The sequence below is a fragment of the Jaculus jaculus genome, chromosome 13 (assembly GCF_020740685.1).
Source record: "Jaculus jaculus isolate mJacJac1 chromosome 13, mJacJac1.mat.Y.cur, whole genome shotgun sequence".
Lineage (NCBI taxonomy): Eukaryota > Metazoa > Chordata > Mammalia > Rodentia > Dipodidae > Jaculus > Jaculus jaculus.
This window is the reverse complement of record NC_059114.1, coordinates 44,246,730-44,269,602: the sequence shown is the minus strand read 5'-3', so window position 1 is coordinate 44,269,602 and position 22,873 is coordinate 44,246,730. Positions and strand designations below refer to the sequence as shown.

At 44.9% G+C, this 22,873-nt stretch overlaps 2 protein-coding genes across 7 annotated transcripts in view; both read left to right on the top strand.

The window, feature by feature from the left end:
- The window catches only part of LOC101593421 (protocadherin gamma-C5), a 233,811-nt gene that overhangs the window by 32,217 nt on the left and 178,721 nt on the right, over positions 1 to 22,873 (top strand). The window contains exon 1 of one of the 6 annotated variants that reach the window (XM_045132584.1): positions 8,594 to 11,145. The exons of 3 other annotated variants lie outside the window; for them this stretch is intronic. In XM_045132584.1, coding sequence (XP_044988519.1) covers positions 8,737 to 11,145 — 2,409 coding nt within the window. In that variant the 5' untranslated portion in view covers positions 8,594 to 8,736. Of the gene's footprint in view, positions 1 to 8,593; positions 11,146 to 14,367; positions 16,883 to 18,955; positions 21,519 to 22,873 lie in introns of those variants that run through there. 2 more of the 6 variants (XM_045132582.1, XM_045132574.1) reach the window with 2 other exon arrangements.
- LOC101602145 (protocadherin gamma-B1) lies at positions 3,068 to 8,694 on the top strand. Its single transcript, XM_012950187.2, has 2 exons — positions 3,068 to 5,648; positions 8,527 to 8,694. Exons 1-2 carry the CDS (start codon positions 3,222 to 3,224, stop codon positions 8,692 to 8,694), a joined length of 2,595 nt encoding a protein of 864 aa, XP_012805641.2. The 5' UTR covers positions 3,068 to 3,221.

The window sequence follows — 22,873 nt, the reverse complement described above, 5'->3', positions numbered from 1 at the left end:
GGACATAACAATTGTAGAATAAGAAATGAAGGCACCATACAGTGACTTGCCTGTAGTCTCAGCCACTCCAGGAGCTATATGGTAAGATTACTTGAGCTCAAGAATTCAAGCAAACCTGGACAACATAGCAAGACCTGTCTCAAAAAAAAAAAAAGTAGAGATTATGCAGATAAGCAGATAATTAAACCTGTTGTGGCTTAAGTGGTGTGTATGTTCATATTGATTGCATCCTTTTGCCTGAGGATAAGTTCATTTGCTTAAACCATTATGAGCATGGATTGGTATTTATTGGCATTTTTTAAAGCATGGATATAACTATACCACTCCTGGTTATTTACCAAAAGGCCTCTAGGTCAGTACAGCACAGAGATACTTATACATCAATGTTTATTGCAGCACTACTTACAATAGCTGTTATGGAATCAAGTATTCATCAACAGAGGAATGAATAAAAAATGTGGCATATATATGCACAATGGATCTTTTTAACTTTTTTATCATTTCATTTATTTATTTGATACAGAGGGAGAGAGAGAATGGGCATGCCAAGGCCTCTAGGCCCTGCAAATGAACTCCAGACACATGTGCCATGATGTGCATCTAACTAATGTGGGACCTAGAGAATTGAACCTGGGTCCTTAGGCTTCACAAGCAAGTGCCTTAACCACTAAGCCATCTCTCCAGCCCTCACAATGGAACTTTTAACCATAAAAAAGAATAAAATTTTGTCGTTTTCAGGGAAATGGATACAACTGGAGATGATCATATTAAGTGAATTAAGTAAGTCCCAGAATGAGAAATACCATGTTTTATCTCATTTCTAAATCCTAAATTTTATATAGATACATAAAATCATGTGTGTATGTATGTATGACCTGAAAATAGAAGCAAAACTATCTAGAGGAACAAAAGAGAATAACAGAAGAGGGTGAGGGGGCTATAGAAGGATGGGGGAATATGTTAAATGTGTAACATATACTTGTATGAAAATGTCCTTATGAAACCCAGTACTATGTACAATGAATATAAGCTAATTCAAAATTATTTTTATAGCAGGGGTCTATATCTCATTTTCTACAAGATAGTTACAGACTAATCCAACAATGAAATAGGAATCTTGATCATCTCCTACAACTTTCTTGGACTACAAATTGTGGGCCTATTCTGAAATCTATGCAATTATTTTTATTCATGTAATTACAAAAGAGACTCATAACAATGGACCAGAGGGGGCTGGAGAGATGGCTTAGCCGGTAAAGCACTTGCCTGTGGAGCCTAAGGACCCAGGTTTGATTCTCCAGATCCCACATAAGCCAGATGCACAAGGTGGCACATGTGTATGAAATTCATTTGCAGTGGCTAAATACCCTGGCACATCCATTCTCTCTCGTGTTCTCTCCTTCTCTCTCCCCGCCCCTCTCTCCTTTCCTCCTTCCCTCTGTGTCTCAAATAAAAATAAATAAATATTTTTAAAATGGGCCAGAATATATTTCACTGGATCTCAAACAGACAACTCTCCCTTTTCATATATTAGAGAAAGATAATGTTCAAATATGTGAATCAGTAGGCCTGTAGAAAATATCTGTAAACAGAGAAAGGCGGTAATCTCAATCAACATGTGTGTGCATCAAAGAATTAAAAAGGAAATATAAAAGCATGGGGAAAACAAGAGAAAGAATGTCTTAGGAAAGTGGTCTAATCGATTTTTACTACTATAAGAAAATTATCTAAGACTCAGAAATGTATCTATTTATTTTTTGGTTTCTTGAGGGAGAGTCTTGCTCTAGTCCAGGCTGACACGGATATGTAGTTTTAGGTGGCTTCCAACTCACTGCAATCCTCCTACCTCTGTCTCCTGAGTGCTGGGATTAAAGACGCAAGCCACCACACCAGGCTGGGAAATTTATTTGTTAAACAGATTTGTTCTGATTGTTCTAGAAGCTAGGATTCCGTACACATAGTACCCTCATACACTTAGCATCTGGTCAGAACTTTCTTTCAAGAACATCACATGGAAGATGGCATCATCATATGGTAAAAACAGCAAGTGAATCAAAGACAACTGATTTTCTAACTGATCCAGTAATCATTCATCAATGAGGCAAAACCCTCATGACTCAATCAACTCCTGAAGATCTAGCTTACAAATACCATTAACATATGAATTTGGAGATTGAGTTTCTGATTCATAAAATTTGAAACCATAGTCCCATTTAATTTTGTAACAAATGAACACAAATGGATTATCTGAGTTACCCAAGGCCACAATCAAGTTCTAAAACTGAAGGTCTCAACACCTCTGCAAGAGTTACTAGTGCTCAAGTCATTCATTCATGAATGATATTAAATTGTCTGGGGCTTAGAATCTTATGTCCAGAGTATCACATGTGCATTCATGTAGAAGGAAAGCATTTGTTTCATAAAATATGCATGGCTTACACAAGATTTACCATAATAAAAGCCCAATTATCCCTCTAATGAGAAACCAAATTCTGCTCTACTTCACTGGGAATAATATGTTTTATAAAGAAGAGCAATATGTTAAGATAATTTCACAGCCTTGACTCCCTCTCTTTTGCAAAGACTGTGTCTTTGAAGAGTAGTGCTGAATTAATAGAATATATGTGGAGAAAATAAAATACTAATTAAGGTAAGTTACTCCAATGAATTTTGAGCAAAACGAGTACATATCATAGTCTACTACAATATAGATTTAAAAACCCATTTGAATATGCCCATCACACCTGAGTATATAAAGTCATTGAAAATATTTTTGGATTCAAAATTTAGGGTGTCTGTGCGCCTTCTGAAATGAAAAAATGGATGTATAATGATGAAGATATTCATGAAACTTATTACAAACTAGAAAATATCAAATTTCAAGGAAAATGTGAATAATTGGTTCTTTCCAGCAGGTTTTTTTTTAAGTGTGCTATTTAAGGGTATCTGGGCAATGCGCAGTTTTGCAAGGCAACCTCTAAGCGCCGCTGTTGACCAAAGAGAAGAGAGAGTGTCTCAAGCCTGCAGAATCCTGGGAGTACTTTCCTGCTTTTTCCGGCACGGGCGAGAACACCCCTGGGCACCCGTAAGCGCTCACGAACGTGTCCTCCCTTCAGATCACAAAAGTCTAGGGCGCTGGTTCTTGAAAATCCCTGAGAAACCTTGCAAGAAGCTTTGTGGAAAGTTCAAGAATTGCAGGGCAGCACTACAGGAATCCAAGGATGAAAACGCAGGTACTGTTTCCCTTCCTGCTGTCTTTGTTGTGCGGAGCCATCTCCCAGCCCATACGCTACTCCATTCCGGAGGAGCTGGCCAAGGGCTCCCGGGTGGGAAACCTCGCCAGGGATCTGGGACTCAACGTCCAGGAGTTGCCAGCCCGAAAACTGCGAGTTAGTGCAGAGGATTATTTTAACGTTAGTGTGGAGAGTGGAGATTTGCTGGTGAACGGCAGGATAGATAGAGAGAACATTTGTGGGAGTAAACCTGAGTGTGCACTGGAATTTGAATCATTCACTGAAAACCCAATGAACATCTTCCACGTAATTGTTGCAATCCAAGATATCAATGATAATGCACCACATTTCCTTGCAAAAGACATCGAATTAGAGATCTCTGAGTCAGCTTTACCAGGAGTAAAATTTTCTCTGGATTCTGCACAGGATGCAGATGTAGAAAGTAACTCACTGAAGAAATATACCATCAACCCCAACCCACACTTCTCGCTGTCAACAAAGGAAAGTCCTGATGGAAGTAAATACCCAGAACTCCAGTTGGAAACGCCTCTGGACAGGGAGCATCAGAGCTCCCACCGCTTAACGCTGACCGCCGTTGATGGCGGGACCCCGCCTCTAAGCAGCACCGCCCAGATCTGGATCAAAGTCACGGACGCCAACGACAATGCACCAGTGTTCAGCCAGGACACATACAAAGTTAGCCTCCGAGAAAACGCGCCCCTGGGAACCTTCGTGTTGCAAGTGGTGGCCACAGACCAGGATGACGGCGTCAACTCCGAGATCACCTATGCCTTCCTCAATGCACCCGCAAGCACTACCCCCCAGTTCAGTCTCAACCCAAATACTGGTGATATCACAACCAATGGCACTTTGGATTTCGAAAAAAGGAACCAATATGTGCTGGGTGTAGAGGCCAAGGATGGAGGGGTGCACACAGCTCACTGTAATGTTCAGATTGAAATTATGGATGAGAATGACAATGCCCCAGAGGTGACATTCATGTCTTTTTCTAACCAAATTCCAGAGGACTCAGACCTTGGAACTGTAATAGCCCTCATTAAAGTTCAAGACAAGGATTCTGGACAAAATGGACTGGTGGCATGCCATATTCAGGAAGAAGTTCCTTTCAGGTTACAGTCCACCTCCAAGAATTATTACAAGCTGCTGATTGACAGGGCCCTAAACCGAGAGGAGGCCTCAGAGTACAACGTCACCATCACAGCCACCGACCAAGGGAAGCCACCACTTTCCTCTAGGAAACCTGTCACTGTGCACATCGCTGATGTGAATGACAATGCACCGGTTTTCCATCAGGCCTCCTACGTGGTGCACGTGCCTGAGAACAACCCGCCTGGAGCCTCCATCGCTCAAGTGAGCGCCTCTGACCCGGACTTGGGACCCAACGGGCAGGTGGTCTACTCCATCATAGGCAGCGACCTGGAGCCCAGGATGCTGTCGTCCTACGTGTCCGTGAACCCCGACAGCGGGGCGGTGTTCGCGCAGCGCGCCTTCGACCACGAGCAGCTGCGCTCCTTCGAGCTGACGCTGCGGGCGCGGGACCAGGGCTCGCCCGCGCTCAGCGCCAACGTGAGCCTGCGCGTGCTGGTGGGCGACCGCAACGACAACGCCCCGCGGGTGCTGTACCCCGCGCTGGGGCCCGACGGCTCCGCGCTCTTCGACACGGTGCCGCGCGCCGCCGAGCCCGGCTACCTGGTCACCAAGGTGGTGGCGGTGGACGCCGACTCGGGACACAACGCCTGGCTGTCCTACCACGTGCTGCAGGCCAGCGACCCCGGGCTCTTCAGCCTGGGGCTGCGCACGGGCGAGGTCCGCACAGCGCGCGCCTTGGGCGACAAGGACGCGGCCCGCCAGCGCCTCTTGGTCGCGGTGCGCGATGGTGGACAGCCGGCCCTCTCGGCCACCGCCACGCTGCTGCTCGTCTTCGCCGACAGCCTGCAGGAGGCACTGCCCGACCTCAGTGACCATCCTGTGTCCCCTGACCCTCAGGAGGAGCTGCAGTTCTACCTGGTGGTGGCCTTGGCCTTGATCTCAGTGCTCTTCCTCCTGGCTGTGATTCTGGCCATTGCCCTGCGCCTGCGACACTCCACTTCCGGTGCCTGGGGCTGCTTGCAGTCTGGTCTCAGCTCAAAGTCTCACCCTGTGGTTCCCTCTAACTACAACGAGGGGACTTTGCCCTACACCTACAATCTATGTGTTGCCTCACATTCTACAACGACAGGGTTTAATTTTCTCAATGTGACACCAGAGGTGGCGCCCCCTCAGGACCTCCTGTGTGATGATCCTTCTGTGGTCGTCTGTGGCAATAATGAAGATCTCAAAATCTCTTACGACCCTTCTTTTGCTCCTCAGGTAAGTTTCTCCAAATCTAAATTTCACTTATTGCATTTGTATCTGGTTTGTGCATAAATGAACTTTGGTCATTTCTCATGGTTCTAGTAGGAGAAGAGTGTATTGTATTGGCAAAGACTGACTCTTCATATGAGGACCATTGTGAGGAAGAGGCTAGCCTTGAGACTACATAGTGAATTCCTGGGCTAGAGAGAGACTTTACCTCCAAAAAGCAAACAAACAACAACAACAAAAATACTGACTCCTCGATTGTCCTGTCTTCTTCAAAATTACATAATTATAATTTAGTAGTTACTGTGGGTATCTCCATATGGTTGGCACTAGTAAGGCTGTTTCCTGGGTGTCAACCCCCTTGGTAATACCAATGTTCTTTCTTAGTTGATACATGAGACTGTTTCTCTCCAAGGAATCACTTTCCGGTGCATGTGTGCATGTCTGTGAGTGCATGTTCATGTGTATGAGTACAGGTGTTCACACGAAAGTCAGAGGACAGTGTTGGGCATCCATGTTTGCCTCCACCTTGTTCAAGCCAAGGTCTCTCGCTGTTGCATTTTCCAGGCTAGCTGGGCAAAGAACTTCTAAGAAATTCTCTTGTCTCTGCCTCCATTCTCCCTGTAGATGTGCCAGGATTAAGTACTGCGATTTTTTTTGCATGGGTGTTTGGGATCCGAACTTGCGGATAGCAAGCCCTTTGTCCACTGAGCCACCTCCCCAGCTACTTTCTCGGCTAATCTTACAACTCTTTGTAGGTGTGTTGATATTTTTTTTCTGTCCAAGATAAAGTTTATGTTCATATTCAACAGTTACATTTCTACTTTGTTCAACTATTTTTTTTTTTTACTGCAACATGTTTATTTAACATAGCCTGTCAATGATTTGGCCTCTTAGCACTTAACACAGAAAGCAAAGATTGCATTTTTACATTTGAATCTCTAACTTTGGATCACTTTTATTCCCACACATAATTTTACTCACGGATATTTCCTATGTTTCTTACTCATTCTTTAGTCATTTATTTTGTGCTCCTTCTGCTTTATTACCATTATGATAGGGAATGTGATGAACTTTTATTTATTAAGCATTTTGTATATTTCCTTAGTAGAAATTTCTGTGAAGTTAGTTAAATTTACAAGCATTTTGATTTTTATGCATACTGCCAAAGTTATTTCCAAAGCACTTCATTTTAATCTACTCCCCAGCAACTAGTGAGTCTTCTAAGGGTTGTGAAGAAAACTTTCTTAAAGTCCAATGATTTTAAGATTTTGCATAATTAATACAGTACAAAATTCATCTTAATCATTTCCATATGGGAATTGTTAAGTGGTGAATAATTTAATGAGGTGGTGACATTTAAAAATTTCTCAAATTACTCAAGAAAGCTATCAAACAATGTATTTATTAAAGTATTTCCTTCTACTGGATTTTTAAAATCAAAGATAAACATTAAAAAATAATGGCATTGATAATGATAAAATAAGATTATTGAGTGTGTCTTGTATGAAAAAAAAATCACTAAAACATCTGTTCTTAAAAGTGCATTAAGCCGGGTGTGGTGGCATATGCCTTTAATCCCAGCACTTGGGAGGCAGAGGCAGGACAACCGCCATGAGTTTGAGGCCACCCTGAAACTACACAGTGAATTCCAGGTCAGCCTGAGCTGGAGTGAAACCCTACCTCAAAAAAAAAAAAAAAAAAAGTGCATAAGCTTCTTGGGCTGGAGAGTGGTTAAGGTGTTTGCCTGCAAAGCCAAGGAATCTCAATCCAATTCCCAGGACCCACATAAGCCAGATGCCCAACGTGGTGTGTGCATCTGTAGTTCATTTGCTGTGGCTGAATGGAGACCCTGACATATACGTATTCTCTCTCTCTCTCTCTCTCTTGCCCTTTCTCTCTCTCACACACACACATTTTTTCTGTCTCACAAATAAATAAATGAAAATAAAAATATTTTTCCCAGGACCCACATAAGCCAGATGCCCAACGTGGTGTGTGCATCTGTAGTTCATTTGCTGTGGCTGAATGGAGACCCTGACATATACGTATTCTCTCTCTCTCTCTCTCTCTTGCCCTTTCTCTCTCTCACACACACACATTTTTTCTGTCTCACAAATAAATAAATGAAAATAAAAATATTTTTAAAGTGCATTAGCTTAACTTTTCTGTATTTCTGCTAGTGTTTATTTGAATATTTATTTGTATATTAAGTATCTGCATTTGCATTGGTAATTAACTCATTAAACACTGAAAAAATGCTGAGTGCCTAATCTATGAAAGTTTCTGTTCTGAAGTTTGAGGGTGCACTGTGGATATGATAATCATGACCATAGCATGTGACCTAGAATCTCCTACTTACAAAATGAGTGAGCATATTTTTTACTAAGTCTAGAATTATTTTTCCCAAAGCCATTTACACATGGGTAAGATGATCTCTTGAGCAGCCGGTGTCTTCTCACAAATTGAAAAGTTACCTCAGCTTACAAAAGTGAACTCCAATGAGGAAAGTTGTTTCTTCATAGATTGGGACTAGAGCTGGACCACTAAGGTCCAAGACAACTGTCTTTTCATTCTTTTCTTTCCCACGCTGTCCAAGTCCTCTCCTGTTCCTAGGAGGAATGCATGTGCTCTTCACACCATACAGCACTCTGAAAATGGACTACGGGGTGAACAATGCAACAACTAAAAGTGGGTAGAAGACATTCTTTTCCCCAAAATCACCATATAATTTCTCTGAGAAAGTATCCTAGTGTATCTTACTGGGAGCTTTGGCACATCCCTGTACATTTATTGAAAATTAAACAACAGGAAATTTATTTTTCTTCTCCTTTGGAGCACTGGGGTTAGGAAAGAGGTGTGTTGACAGCGCCAATCAAGATTAAGTTGCAATGCCACTTTAGGGCTCTGAGTGTCGCTGTTCACCACTCAGGGGGTAAAGAAAACCGGAGATTTAAAACGCACAAGATTTCCGCAGCGCAAAGCATTGGTTCTGGGAGTTTGGGAGACCTTCATCCTGGACACCCCAGGAACGCCAGCATCCCACGGTGAAAGCACATTATCTTGGAACCCAAAGATTGCAGGGCTCCTGGGGCCTTGACAGATTGAACACCCGAGCCGGGGACTTTCGGCGGCGGGTGTAATGGCGGCGGCTCCTTCCGGGCTGCTGTGGGTCTGCATCCTCCTGGGAGGCCTGGGGAACTCCCGGGCCCAGCAGATCCGCTATTCCGTGCCCGAGGAGCTGGAAGAGGGCTCTGCAGTGGGCAACCTCGCCCAGGACCTGGGGCTGGAGCCGGGGAAGCTGGCGGAGCGCGGAGTCCGCATCGTCCCCAGAGGTAAGACCCAGCTCTTTGCTCTGAACCCGCGAAGCGGCAGCTTGGTGACGGCGGGCAGGATCGACAGGGAAGAGCTCTGTGACAGATCTCCACGGTGTGTAGCAAACCTGGAGATCCTCCTAGAGGATAAGGTGAAGATTCTTGGAATAGAAGTGGAGATAATCGATGTTAATGATAATAGTCCCAGCTTTGGGACAGAGCGTAGGGAAATAAAAGTCGCGGAAAGCGAAGATCCTGGAACAAGATTCCCTCTTCCTGAAGCTTTTGATCCGGATGTAGGAGTGAATTCTCTGCAGGGTTACCAGCTCAGCGCGAATGATCACTTCTCTCTGGATGTGCAGAGTGGGGCAGATGGGATTAAATACCCGGAGCTGGTGCTGGAGCGCGCCTTAGATCGGGAGGAAGAGTCGGTTCACCACCTGGTTCTAACCGCCTTCGACGGGGGCGACCCAGTTCGCTCTGGTACTGCCAGGATTCTCATAACAATTGTGGACACCAATGACAACGCTCCTGTATTCAGCCAACCACAGTACCATGTCAACGTTAAGGAGAATTTGCCCGTGGGCAGCCGGATACTCACCATAAAAGCCACTGATCCAGATGAAGGAGCCAATGGAGAAGTGACTTATTCTTTCCGGAACGAAAGAGACAAAATATCTCAGCTATTCCAGTTGAATTCCCTGAGTGGGGACATAACAGTGTTGGGGGATTTGGATTATGAGGACTCAGGATTCTATGACATTGATGTAGAAGGTCATGATGGGCCAGGTCTGCGAGCCAGAAGTAAGGTTCTGGTGACAGTTCTGGATGTAAATGACAATGCTCCAGAAATCACCATTACTTCTTTCACCAGTTCAATCCAAGAAACTTCTCCTCCAGGGTCAGTAGTTGCACTTTTCAATGTGCATGACAGTGACTCTGGAGAAAATGGCCTTGTCACTTGTTCTATTCCAGAGAGTCTGCCCTTCAGGCTTGAAAAGACCTATGGGAATTATTACCAGTTGCTAATACACAGAACCCTGGACAGAGAAGAAGTCTCAGAATATAACATCACGGTGACTGCCACTGACCAGGGAACGCCACCACTGTCTACAGAGATTTATCTCTCACTGAAGGTGGTGGACATCAATGACAACCCGCCCACCTTCACTCATGCCTCCTACTCTGCCTACATTCCAGAAAACAACCCCAGAGGAGCGTCTATCTTAACCATGACAGCCCAGGACACTGATAGTGGTGAGAATGCCCAAGTAGTCTACTCCCTGGCAGAGGACACCATCCAGGGGGCACCTCTGTCTTCATATGTCTCCATCAACCCCAACACTGGTGTCCTATATGCACTGCGCTCTTTTGATTATGAGCAGTTCCAAGACTTGCAGCTACTGGTGACAGCCAGGGACAGTGGGAATCCCCCACTCAGCAGCAACGTGTCACTTAGCCTGTTTGTGCTGGACCAGAATGACAATACTCCTGAGATCTTGTACCCCACTCTACCGACTGATGGTTCTACTGGTGTGGAGCTGACACCTCGCTCTGCAGAGCCTGGATACCTGGTGACCAAGGTGGTGGCTGTTGACAAAGATTCAGGACAAAACGCCTGGCTGTCCTACCGCCTACTCAAGGCCAGTGAGCCAGGGCTCTTCTCAGTGGGACTACACACAGGTGAGGTGCGCACAGCGAGAGCCCTGCTTGACAGAGATGCACTCAAGCAGAGCCTTGTAGTGGCTGTGCAGGACCATGGCCAGCCTCCTCTCTCCACCACAGTCACACTCACAATTGCTGTGTCAGACAACATCCCAGATATCTTGGCAGATCTGGGCAGTATTAACACTCCTGCTGACTCTGAGGATTCAGACCTCACTCTCTACCTCGTGGTTGCTGTGGCTGTGGTCTCCTGTGTCTTCCTGGCCTTTGTCATTATGCTATTGGCACTCAGGCTGCGGCACTGGCACACGACTCGCCTACTTCGCACTGCAAGTAACGGGTTGGCTGGCATGCCTGCTTCACAGTTTGTGGGCGTGGATGGGGTGCATGCGTTCCTGCAGACCTATTCTCATGAGGTCTCCCTCACAGCAGACTCTGGGAAGAGCCACCTGATCTTTCCACAGCCCAACTATGCGGACACACTCATCAGCCAGGAGAGCTGTGGGAAAAGTGAGCCTCTACTGGTATCTCAAGATTTACTTGAAACAAAAGGAGATGCCAGTCTTTTTCAGGTGAGTCAATTATATAATGCATCTTGCCATACTAAACTTAGGCACAGAGTTTTGTAAATGCCTCCAGTTGTGTGTGCAACATCAATAAAAACACTTCGTTATTAATATTACATTGCTTTAAAAGGAAGAGACAACAATGATTAATATTCACTACACAAAAAGTTATTAAATTCTTTCCATTTTTGCCATAGTCTTGGGCATGCTGGGCAATCCCTCTACATTATATCCAACTCTACTTGCTAATTACTTATCTTTGTAGTCTTCAGTTAGGATTTCAGTAGAAACTTCATTTTATCCATCTAAATCACTCACTTTTTTTTTTTTCTTTTGAGGTAGAGTCTCGTTCTAGCCCAGGCTGACCTGGAATTCACTATGTAGTCTCAGGTTGTCCTTATATTCACAGCAGTTCTCCTTCCTCAGCCTCCCAAGTGCTGGGATCAAGAGCATGCACCACCATGCCTGACATCACATTTAAATATTATTTTTCGGGCTGGAGAGATGGCGTAGTGGTTAAGCGCTTGCCTGTGAAGCCTAAGGACCCCGGTTTGAGGCTCGATTCCCCAGGACCCATGTTAGCCAGATGCACAAGGGGGCGCACGCATCTGGAGTTCCTTTGCAGTGGCTGGTAGCCCTGGCGCGCCCATTCTCTCTCTCACTCTCTATCTGCCTCTTTCTCTCTCTGTCACTCTCAAATAAATCAATAAAAATCTTTAAAAAAATAAAAAATAAATATTATTTTTCTATGTACATTTCTGAAAGAATATATTTGCCATGTGTGGGATATTTTCTCAGTGGGATATTGCACATATTTTTTGAGGCAAGGTCTAGCTATGTAGCCCAACATGGCCTTTAACTCACTGTGTAGCTCACTCAGGATAGCCTCAACTTCATAGTCCTGCCACAGCCTCCCAAGTGCTGGTGTGTGCCACCACATGCAGCCCAAATATTTTGTTGTTGCTAATAAGATGTGCATTTGTAGTAACAGTGTGCCACCTTTAGTGCACTTTTGTTATTGCCAAAAATAGTGCAGGGCGTGGTGCTGCACACCTTTTATCCCAGCATTTGGGAGGCAAAGGTAAGAAAATGATCACTGTGTAGCCTGAGACTACAGAATGAGTTCCAAGTTAGCCTGGACTAGAGTGAGACCCTACCTTGAATGTGTGTGTGTGTGTGTGTGTGTGTGTGTGTGTGTGTGATTATAAGAGCAATTTTATTTTATAATTTCTAAATTGCTTATTATGCATCACTATCGAGTTTTACCTTCGAGGTAGGGTCTCACTCTAGCCCAGGCTGACCTGGAATTTTCTCTGTATTTTCAGGGTGGCCTTGAACTTGTGGCCACCCTCCTTCCTCTGCCTCCCAAGTGCTGGGATTAAAGGCATGCACCACCATGCCTGGCTCAAGTCCTACCTTATTAAGTAAAGCTTAACTTGTTAAAATCTTTCAGTCTTTCATCAGATAAGCTTCTTACAATACCTGAGTAACTTGGATTCTGTACTGATATGATTCATCGTACTTAGTAAATTAGCTTCATCCCTGTCCATCAATATTCTTGCATATTATTCTCAGACTGTTTTGTCACTGTGTGGCCCTGGGATATCTGATATGGGATAAAGTACTTTGGTTGTAAGGACTGTTCAATGTTTTTGTTTCTTGTGCCATCACATAATTCTGTGATTTAATTCAAAATTAATGAATGGCTTTACAGAAATTAGTAATTTTTGATCATTGGAACTTATAGTAAAATATAGCCATGTGTTGTGGTGCACACCTTTAGCCCCAGAACTTGGGAGATAGAGGTAGGAGGATCACCATGAGTTCAAGACCACCCTGATACTACATAGTGAATTCCAGGTCAACTTGAGCTAGAGTGAAACCCTACCTCAAAAAAAGGGGGGGTTGGAGAGATGGTTTAGAGTTAAGCACTTGCCTGTAAAGCCTAAGGACCCTAGTTCAAGGCTTGATTCCCCAGGACCCACGTTAGCCAGATGTATAAGGGGGCGCACGCATCTGGAGTTCATTTGCAGTGGCTGAAAGCCCTGTCATGCCCATTCTCTCTCTCTCTCTCTCCCTCTTTCTCTGTCTGTCACTCTCAAATAAATAAATAATAAACAAAAAATTTAAAAAAAACAAATACTGAAATATAGCTCATCTTATTTAAGGACAGTTGTTTTATATAGCTTTGAATTCATGAGAATTGTGCAGTGCACAGAGTATATAGAAATGAGATATGTTGCAAGTAGTTGACTTGGGAAAAGAGGAAATAAGTATATTCAACGAGGGGTCATATCTGAATACTAAGATGAAATATAACTTGGAAATGTTCAATTGACCTAAAATGGAGTCAAACACATTCAGATAGTGGTAATAATATAAGGCAGTGGAAACAGTTCGATGGTTAGAGACATTTGCTTGCAAAGACTGCTGGCCAGGGTTCAATTCTCTAGTACCTACATAAAGGCAGATACACAAAGTGGAGTTTGATCTCTCTCCCTCTCTCTCACTTTCTCTCTCTCTCACACACAAATAAGTGAAATATTTTATAAGACAATATATTCCAGCATCATTATGGTACATGTCTTAATGCATTGGAGAGCAGTAAAGAAGATATAACAAAATATCACACGGAAAAATACGTTTTTTAATGGGGACTGGATTTCTTTAAGAAAATAATAAAAATAAGCAAGTTAGTGTATAGTCACAGGGTGAACTACTACATAACTGTAAGAAATAATTGAGAACCTCGTAATGTACTGTTATGAAATGAAATATTTTACTGTAAGCCCAGAGAATGGTCCCCTGCACTGGAAATATGTGGTTGTGAAAGAATCAAGGTGAAGAAAACCATTGTATGTTTACATTTGAGTAAAAAAGGACAATATTTTAAAATCTGCACCATCCAAAATACACACGATATATAGAACTCTTTCCTGCTGGAAGAAATATGTAACACAAGAAGGGATGACAGTGAGGATCTCAACCATGCTCCGCTTTTGAATTTGGTACAATTTCAATGTGTTACCTATTTAAAAACAAACACTGCACAAATTTAAAGAAAAAAAACTCAAATGTTTGTAAGCTATTGGTGCAATTTCCTGAGAAAACCTCTGGGCGTCGCTGTAGGTCAAAAGACGAGAAAGACCCTATCCCTGGAGAATCAAAGGGTAACTTCCTGCTCAAAGCAAGCACACGGAAGAGGCTAGTACAAATCTGGACCCAGCGAACAAAAGCAGGGAAAGTGGCCCTAGCCGGATTCCGCCGTCCACCGAGGGCTTATTCCTCCCACCTGCAAAGAGCAGAGCCGCGGCGGCGGGAGTCGAGGATGCGGCGCAGCGCCGCGGGCAGCAGGGCCCTGTGGCTGCAGGTACTGTCGCCCTTCCTGCTGTCTTTGTTCCGCGGGGCTTTCCCGGACCAGATCCGCTACTCCATCCCTGAGGAGCTGGCCAAGAACTCGGTGGTAGGAAACCTCGCCAAGGACCTGGGCCTCCGTGTCCAGGACTTGCCGACCCGGAAACTGCGGGTTAGTGCAGAGAAAGACTATTTTACTGTAAACCCAGAAAATGGGAACTTACTTGTAGGTGACAGAATAGACCGAGAGCAGATTTGCGGGAAGCAGCCGCTGTGTATTCTAGAGTTCGATGCCGTTGCTGAAAAACCGTTGAATATTTTCCACGTAGCAGTAATTCTCCAGGATATAAATGACAACACACCCCTATTCAAACAGAGTAAGATGGAGTTAAAAATTGGAGAATCTACCAAACCAGGCAAAACATTTCCATTGGATCCAGCCCTTGATTCAGATGCTGGTCCGAATTCCCTACAAAAATACTATCTCAATGACAATGAGTACTTTGATGTCACAGAGAAAGAGACTCCAGATGGGCATAAACATCCCGAGTTGATACTGAAACATTCTCTGGACAGAGAGGAACGTCCTTTTCACCAGTTGGTCCTCACAGCTGTGGATGGGGGGGACCCTCCTCTAAGTGGCACTGCCCAGGTCAGAATTCAGGTCACTGATGCCAATGATAATCCTCCAGTGTTCAGCCAGGGTGTGTACAGGATCACTCTGAGAGAAGATGTGCCCCCGGGGTTCACGGTGCTTCAAGTGACTGCCACTGATCAGGATGAGGGCATCAACGCGGAGATCACCTACTCTTTTCACAATGTGGATGAACAACTGGAACATTTTTTCAACATAGATAAAAGAAAAGGAGAAATCACAACAAAAGATAATTTGGATTTTGAAACTGCTAAAAGTTACTCTCTGAATGTAGAAGCCAAAGATCCTGGAGACCTATCATCACACTGCAATATCCAAGTGGAGATCCTCGATGTTAACGACTGTGCTCCCGAGATCATTGTGACTTCAGTATTTAGTCCTCTACCGGAAGATTCGCCGCCAGGAACAGTGATCGCCCTAATAAAAACGAGGGACAGAGACTCTGGAGAAAATGGAGAAATTTACTGCCACGTCTTGGGAAATGCAGGGTTTATATTGAAATCTTCCGCTAAGAATTATTACAAACTAGTAACAGACCGAGCGCTAGACCGGGAGGAGGTTCCAGAGTACAATGTCACCATCACCGCCATGGACAGGGGTAAGCCGCCTCTGTCCTCCAGCACAGTCATCGCCCTGCACATCAGCGACGTCAACGACAACGCTCCAGTTTTCCATCAGGCCTCCTACGTGGTGCACGTGCCTGAGAACAACCCGCCTGGAGCCTCCATCGCTCAAGTGAGCGCCTCTGACCCGGACTTGGGACCCAACGGGCAGGTGGTCTACTCCATCATAGGCAGCGACCTGGAGCCCAGGATGCTGTCGTCCTACGTGTCGGTGAACCCCGACAGCGGGGCGGTGTTCGCGCAGCGCGCCTTCGACCACGAGCAGCTGCGCTCCTTCGAGCTGACGCTGCGGGCGCGGGACCAGGGCTCGCCCGCGCTCAGCGCCAACGTGAGCCTGCGCGTGCTGGTGGGCGACCGCAACGACAACGCCCCGCGGGTGCTGTACCCCGCGCTGGGGCCCGACGGCTCCGCGCTCTTCGACACGGTGCCGCGCGCCGCCGAGCCCGGCTACCTGGTCACCAAGGTGGTGGCGGTGGACGCCGACTCGGGACACAACGCCTGGCTGTCCTACCACGTGCTGCAGGCCAGCGACCCCGGGCTCTTCAGCCTGGGGCTGCGCACCGGCGAGGTCCGCACAGCGCGCGCCTTGGGCGACAAGGACGCGGCCCGCCAGCGCCTCTTGGTCGCGGTGCGAGATGGTGGACAGCCGGCCCTCTCGGCCACCGCCACGCTGCTGCTCGTCTTCGCCGACAGCCTGCAGGAGGCACTGCCCGACCTCAGTGACCATCCTGTGTCCCCTGACCCGCAGGAGGAGCTGCAGTTCTACCTGGTGGTGGCCTTGGCCTTGATCTCAGTGCTCTTCCTCCTGGCTGTGATTCTGGCCATTGCCCTGCGCCTGCGATACTCCACTTCCGGTGCCTGGGGCTGCTTGCAGTCTGGACTCAGTTCTAACTCTGTACCTGGGGTTCTTCCCAATTACGGTGAGGGTACGTTGCCTTATTCCTACAATGTGTGCATTGCCTCACAATCAGCTAAGACAGAGTTTAATTTTCTCAATGTGGCTCCAGAAGTAGCTCCCTCTCAGGACCTCCTCTGTGACGATACCTCTTGGGTACCGAGTACAGATCTTGGAGATACTGGGTCCCCGTTTGCCTCAGGTTCTATTTCAAAGGTGAGCTTCAATTTAATTAATTTTTAGCTTGGTGTTTCAATGTTTCTTGATAAATTCTATACGTGGAGCAGCAAGGGCTATCATTGTATATTTCGTTGTCTTGTGAATCAGATTTGAACAATATTCTAATTAGCTTTCTTAACCAAATCTTAAACATGAGCCTTCTATCTGAAGTGTGAGGATTGTTGATAAGTACAAGTGTTTACCACATGAGGTTTTTTATGTTTTATTTTTATTTATTTTAAAGAGAGAGAATGGGCACACCAGAGCCTCCAGATGCTGCAAATGATTTCCAGATACATGTGCCACCTTGCACATCTGGCTTTATGTGGGTCCTCGAGAATCGATCCTAGGTCTTTGAGCTCAGCACACAAGTGCTTTAACCAGTAAACCATCTCTCCAACCCAAGATACTTCTTTTCCTTCCTCATATTGACATTCCTTCATCTGAAAATTTTTCACTGTCGGATCTTAGTTACTTGTTTTCATTTTTAAAGTCTTTATTTCTGAAGTTTAGTTTTACTTCCTGTTAGGCTCCGTGCTTTAGAGCCGTCTTCTTTCTAGTTTGTGGGAAATGTGCAGGAAAAGAAGTGCTGTACCCAGTGTCATGACTTGGGAACAACAGAGCATGAGTGGGGTACTGTTCCACTGGCTTGCCAATCTGCACTTTGACAGGTTTTCATTCTGTGTGTCTTGGGTTCCAGATAAGTTTTTAAAGGATAAGCAGGGTATGAACTCTGAAGTATGTGTTATGAGGTATAGATTTTTTAAATATGTGGAATTATTTTCAGGCATATTAATTAATTGCTTCTGAGAAAAATGTTCATTGAGGAAAAGTTTGCAACCTATGTATTTTTTTTTCTTTTTTCCTGTTGGTTTTATGAGGTAGGGTCTCACTCTGACTTAGGCTGACCTGGAATTTACTCTGTAGTCTCAGAGTGGCCTTGAACTCACAGTGATCCTCCTCCCTCTACCTCCTGAGTTCTGGGACCAAAGGCATGCTCCACCATGCCTGGCATATATGTAATTATTTTTTACAAAAAAAATACCTAAAATGCTATGGTTTGGGATTTTATTTGTTCATTATATATTCATGGTGCTGAGATCAAACACAGTACCTCTTGCTTGCAAGGTAAACATTCTACCAATTGAGCCTTGAATTTTAAATCTATAGATATAATTTAGAAGCTTTTCCAATCCAGGGGTTATTAGGTAAAAATTTCTTGTCTCACGGGAGGGACTCTGAAATGTCCATTGTGTTCAGCCATGAGGTTTCTGTTTGTTTTCCTATGAAAGTGATAACCTTAAATGTCTGCCCCCAAACAAACAAGCCCTTCACTACTGCTCATTCATTCATTCCTGCATGAATGATAAAATGAAGCCATATTCAACCTTCACTATACTGATTGTCACCAAGAACCTATCTCTGTCAAATGTCTAACTGCAAAAATTTGAATATAGTATAAGGGAAATATAAATATTAATATTAATTCAACTCTAACTTTCAGTCTAAGATGCTGAGGTTGGTATAGTGTTAGATTATAAGCCTAGAAATGTTACACAAGTTTTACAAGTACAAAGATAGTTACTTTTCTGCATGTGACAGTTGAGATAATTTTCATAAGTCATAGGCCATTGTGCAAGGATACCTTGAGAGCTAGGTTTGATTCCTTGTGATTATATGTAAGCACATTTTCACCCTAATAACAATGGAATTTTGAAGCCAACAATGGTGAGAGTTTCAATACTTTGATTAAACAGGTTCCATGTGGGTAAGTTCAGGGCATAGGCTCAATAGCACACACCAAAAAGAAAAAAAAATTCTAAGGAAGTAAAAACGCATCTAACTACTTATCTCAGGTTTGTGAAAGTATTTCGCTATTTCAGAATTAAGTATTAAATATAAACACTGCTACACAACAATACACGAAGTATACAGCTAAAATAAAAACATAGCTAAACCCAAACTCATAGGAAATAAAAATAGAGTTGATGTAGTAACTGGTTCGGACTCTGGGCGTCGCTGTTCACCAAAGTGGGAAAGGCGCTGTCATAGAAGCAAACAATTCTCTGCTCCTTCAATACTAAACCGAGATCAGACAAGCTGCTGCGGAGAAAGCCCCTCAGCTAAGAAAAATGCTTCCATCAGCCTTAGAGAAATAAAAACAGCAGACCAAACCAGGACTGAGAGAAAACCGAAGGAAGACAAGGCCATGTCGGATCCACTGAGGCTTTTGGGCTGGGAAAACGTGCTGGTGTTCTTTCTGCTCCTGGAGACGCTCTGCGAGCCAGGAAGGGGGCAGATCCACTACTCGGTGCAGGAGGAGACCAACAAAGGGTCCTTCGTGGGGAACATCTCCAAGGACCTGGGGCTGCAGCCCCGCGAGCTGGCCGAGCGCGGAGTCCGCATCGTCTCCAGAGGTAGGTCGCAGCTTTTCTCTTTGAACCCGCGGAGCGGCGGCCTGGTGACCGCGGGCAGGATCGACCGCGAGGAGCTCTGCGCCCAGAGCGCGCGGTGCACCGTCAACTTCAATGTCTTGGTGGAGAATAAAATGAAAATTTATGGAGTAGACGTGGAAATCATTGACATTAATGATAACTCCCCGCGGTTCCGGGATGAAGAGTTAAAAGTGAAAATTAATGAAAATGCTGCCCCGGGAACGCGGTTAGTGCTGCCCTTCGCGCGCGACGCGGATGTGGGCGTGAACTCCCTCCAAAGTTACCAGCTCAGCTCCAATCTCCACTTCTCTCTGGACGTGAAGAGCGGGTCTGACGGTCAAAAGTACCCAGAGCTGGTGTTGGAACAGCCCCTGGATCGTGAGAAGGACTCTGCTCACGACCTCCTGCTCACAGCTCTAGACGGCGGGGACCCGGTACTCTCGGGCACCACGCACATCCGCGTGACTGTCCTCGACGCCAACGATAACGCGCCACAGTTCAGCCAAACCGAATACAGAGTGAGCATCCCAGAGAACACACCTGTGGGCACTCGCCTGCTCACGCTGACCGCCACCGATGCAGACGAGGGAATCAACGCGAAACTGACCTACTCTTTTCGTAATGAAGAAGACAAAGTTTCAGAGACTTTCCAACTCGATTCCAATCTGGGGGAAATCTCAACTCTCCGATCACTGGATTATGAAGAATCTAGATTCTACCTCATGGAAGTGGTAGCTCAGGATGGAGGCGCCCTTCTTGCCAGCGCTAAGGTGTTGGTCACAGTGCAGGATGTGAATGATAATGCCCCAGAAGTGACCCTCACCTCGCTCACCGGGTCCGTCTCTGAAGACTGTCTTCCTGGAACCATAATTGCACTCTTCAGCGTACACGACGGTGACTCTGGAGAGAATGGAGAGATTTCGTGTTCTATTCCCAGGAGCTTGCCTTTCAAACTGGAAAAGTCATTCGATAATTATTATCACCTATTAACAACGAGGGCATTGGACAGAGAAGAGACTTCAGATTATAATATCACAATAACCGTTGTTGATGGTGGAACCCCTCCACTGTCTACAGAAAAGCACATCTTCCTGGAAGTAGCAGACATAAATGACAACCCACCTGCCTTCTCTCGGCCTGCCTACTCCACCTCCATCCCAGAAAACAATCCCAGGGGTGTCTCCATCTTCTCTGTGACAGCGAATGACACCGACAGTGGTGACAACGCTCGAGTAACTTACTTCCTGGCTGAATATACACTTCAGGGAACTCCTTTGTCCTCCTATGTCTCCATTAACTCCGATACTGGCATCCTGTATGCGCTGCAATCCTTTGACTATGAGCACTTGAGAGACCTGCAGCTGCTGGTGACAGCCAGGGACAGTGGGAATCCTCCACTCAGCAGTAACGTGTCACTGAGCTTGTTTATACTGGACCAGAATGACAACATTCCTGAGATCCTGTACCCCACCTTCCCCACTGATGGCTCCACTGGGGTGGAGCTGGCACCTCGCTCTGCAGAGCCTGGATACCTAATAACCAAGGTAGTGGCGGTGGACAGAGACTCCGGACAGAATGCCTGGCTGTCCTACCGCCTGCTCAAGGCCAGCGAGCCAGGGCTCTTCTCCGTGGGGCTGCACACAGGCGAGGTGCGCACGGCGCGGGCCCTGCTGGACCGAGATGCCCTCAAGCAGAGCCTGGTGGTGGCTGTGCAGGACCACGGCCAGCCCCCTCTCTCCGCCACCGTCACGCTCACTGTGGCTGTAGCAGACAGCATCCCTGATGTCCTGACTGACTTAGGTAGCATCAACACCCCTACAGGTCCCCATGATTCAGACCTTACCCTCTACCTGGTGGTAGCAGTGGCAGTGGTTTCCTGTGTCTTCCTGGGCTTCGTTATTGTGCTGTTGGCCCTCAGGCTGAGGCGCTGGCACATGTCACGCCTGCTTCAGACTTCAGCAGGCAGGTTAGCCAGCATGCCCACCTCTCATTTTGTGGGCATGGATGGAGTACAAGCTTTCCTGCAGACCTATTCCCATGAGGTCTCCCTCACCACAGACTCCCGAAAGAGCCATCTGATCTTCCCACAGCCCAACTATGCTGACAGGCTCATTAGTGAAGAGAGCTGTGAAAAAAGTGAACCTCTTCTGATATCTGATAAGACGAATGCAAGCAATGAAGAGCCCGGAGTTGCCCAGGTTAGTTTCCTCTTTCAGTAAGAATGACTGGAGCATTTTCTTCATTTGTTTTCACAATCCATTTTTTGTTACAGTCAAAATAATTACATAGTGAGTCATTGTTTTCTGTGTTGGAGATTAGCTTGATTTTGTTTCATAATTGATGCTTTTCTTTTGAATTACATTTGGAGCGTCATATCTTTTTTCAGTCTATGGATATTTTACAAAGTAGGATATTAGTACTAGAATTATAGGCTGTTATTTTGGATACATGAAATGTTTATTGATTCACCTAGAAATCTAAGAATATTTGATTTTGATTTTTGTTTAGTTAAACATCCAGATTATATATACATATGTAAATGTATATATATGTATATATATACACACACTATATACTTATGGTTTCAATATAAAATGTGAAGACTCTTGAATCACTAATGTAACCAACAAGTGGCAGAAGAATCTGTGGGATGAATGCTGTCATTCACTTCTGTATGAAAACATGCCTTCCCATTATTTTTAAAGCAAAGTTATATATGTGGAGATGTACTCTGAGAGAACATTTTTTTTCTGCGTGTCAATTAAAGAATTAAAGGTCAGGAAAAGTTTGAAAGTCAAGCAGAGCAAAATCTTTGTTATAGAGCTTAAGAGGAGGAAAAAAGTCAAAACTTTTGTAGAACAGGAGAGGTCCCAATAGATAATCCTGAGATGACATTTTTTGCAATGGAAAAATATCTTTAGATCTCTATGAACTAGTAATACATTTTATTTCATGCTTGTTCCCTACTCTGTCAGCATATTAACTGTATACACCCTTATAATATTTAAACCTTTAGTTTTATGTGTTCTGAAAATATAACTTTCTTGTAACAAATCAAAATAGTCATTCAGTTGTGGAGAGGCCCTTTGTGTGCATATTTTGGAAGTCTTGTTTCAGTGATTTTTTTTCAGGTTAGTATAGAAATGTATGGCTATCTAGAGTCATGGACACAGTGAACAATTTACAGTGCTGTAATGTGTTTGTGTTATAGAGTTAGATTTTGGGTTGGAGAGATGATTTAGTGGTTAAGGCACTTGCCTGCAAAGCATAAGAACACGTGTTCAAATTTCCAGCTCCCACATAGCCAGATGCAAAATGATGCAAGTACGCAGTGTTGCACATGAAAACAAGGGTTCACAGGCATCTGGAGTTCGTTCACAGTGGGCCCTGGCGCTCTCCCTCTCCCCCCCCCATAAATAAAATAATAATAAAGTTAGATTGTGTTCCTGCACACTTATCAAGTTTCCAAATAATAAAATATAGTCCAAAGATATTTTCTGATGAAGAGTTTTCTAGTTTGGAAATGTAACTAAAACTCTAAGATGCCTGTCAG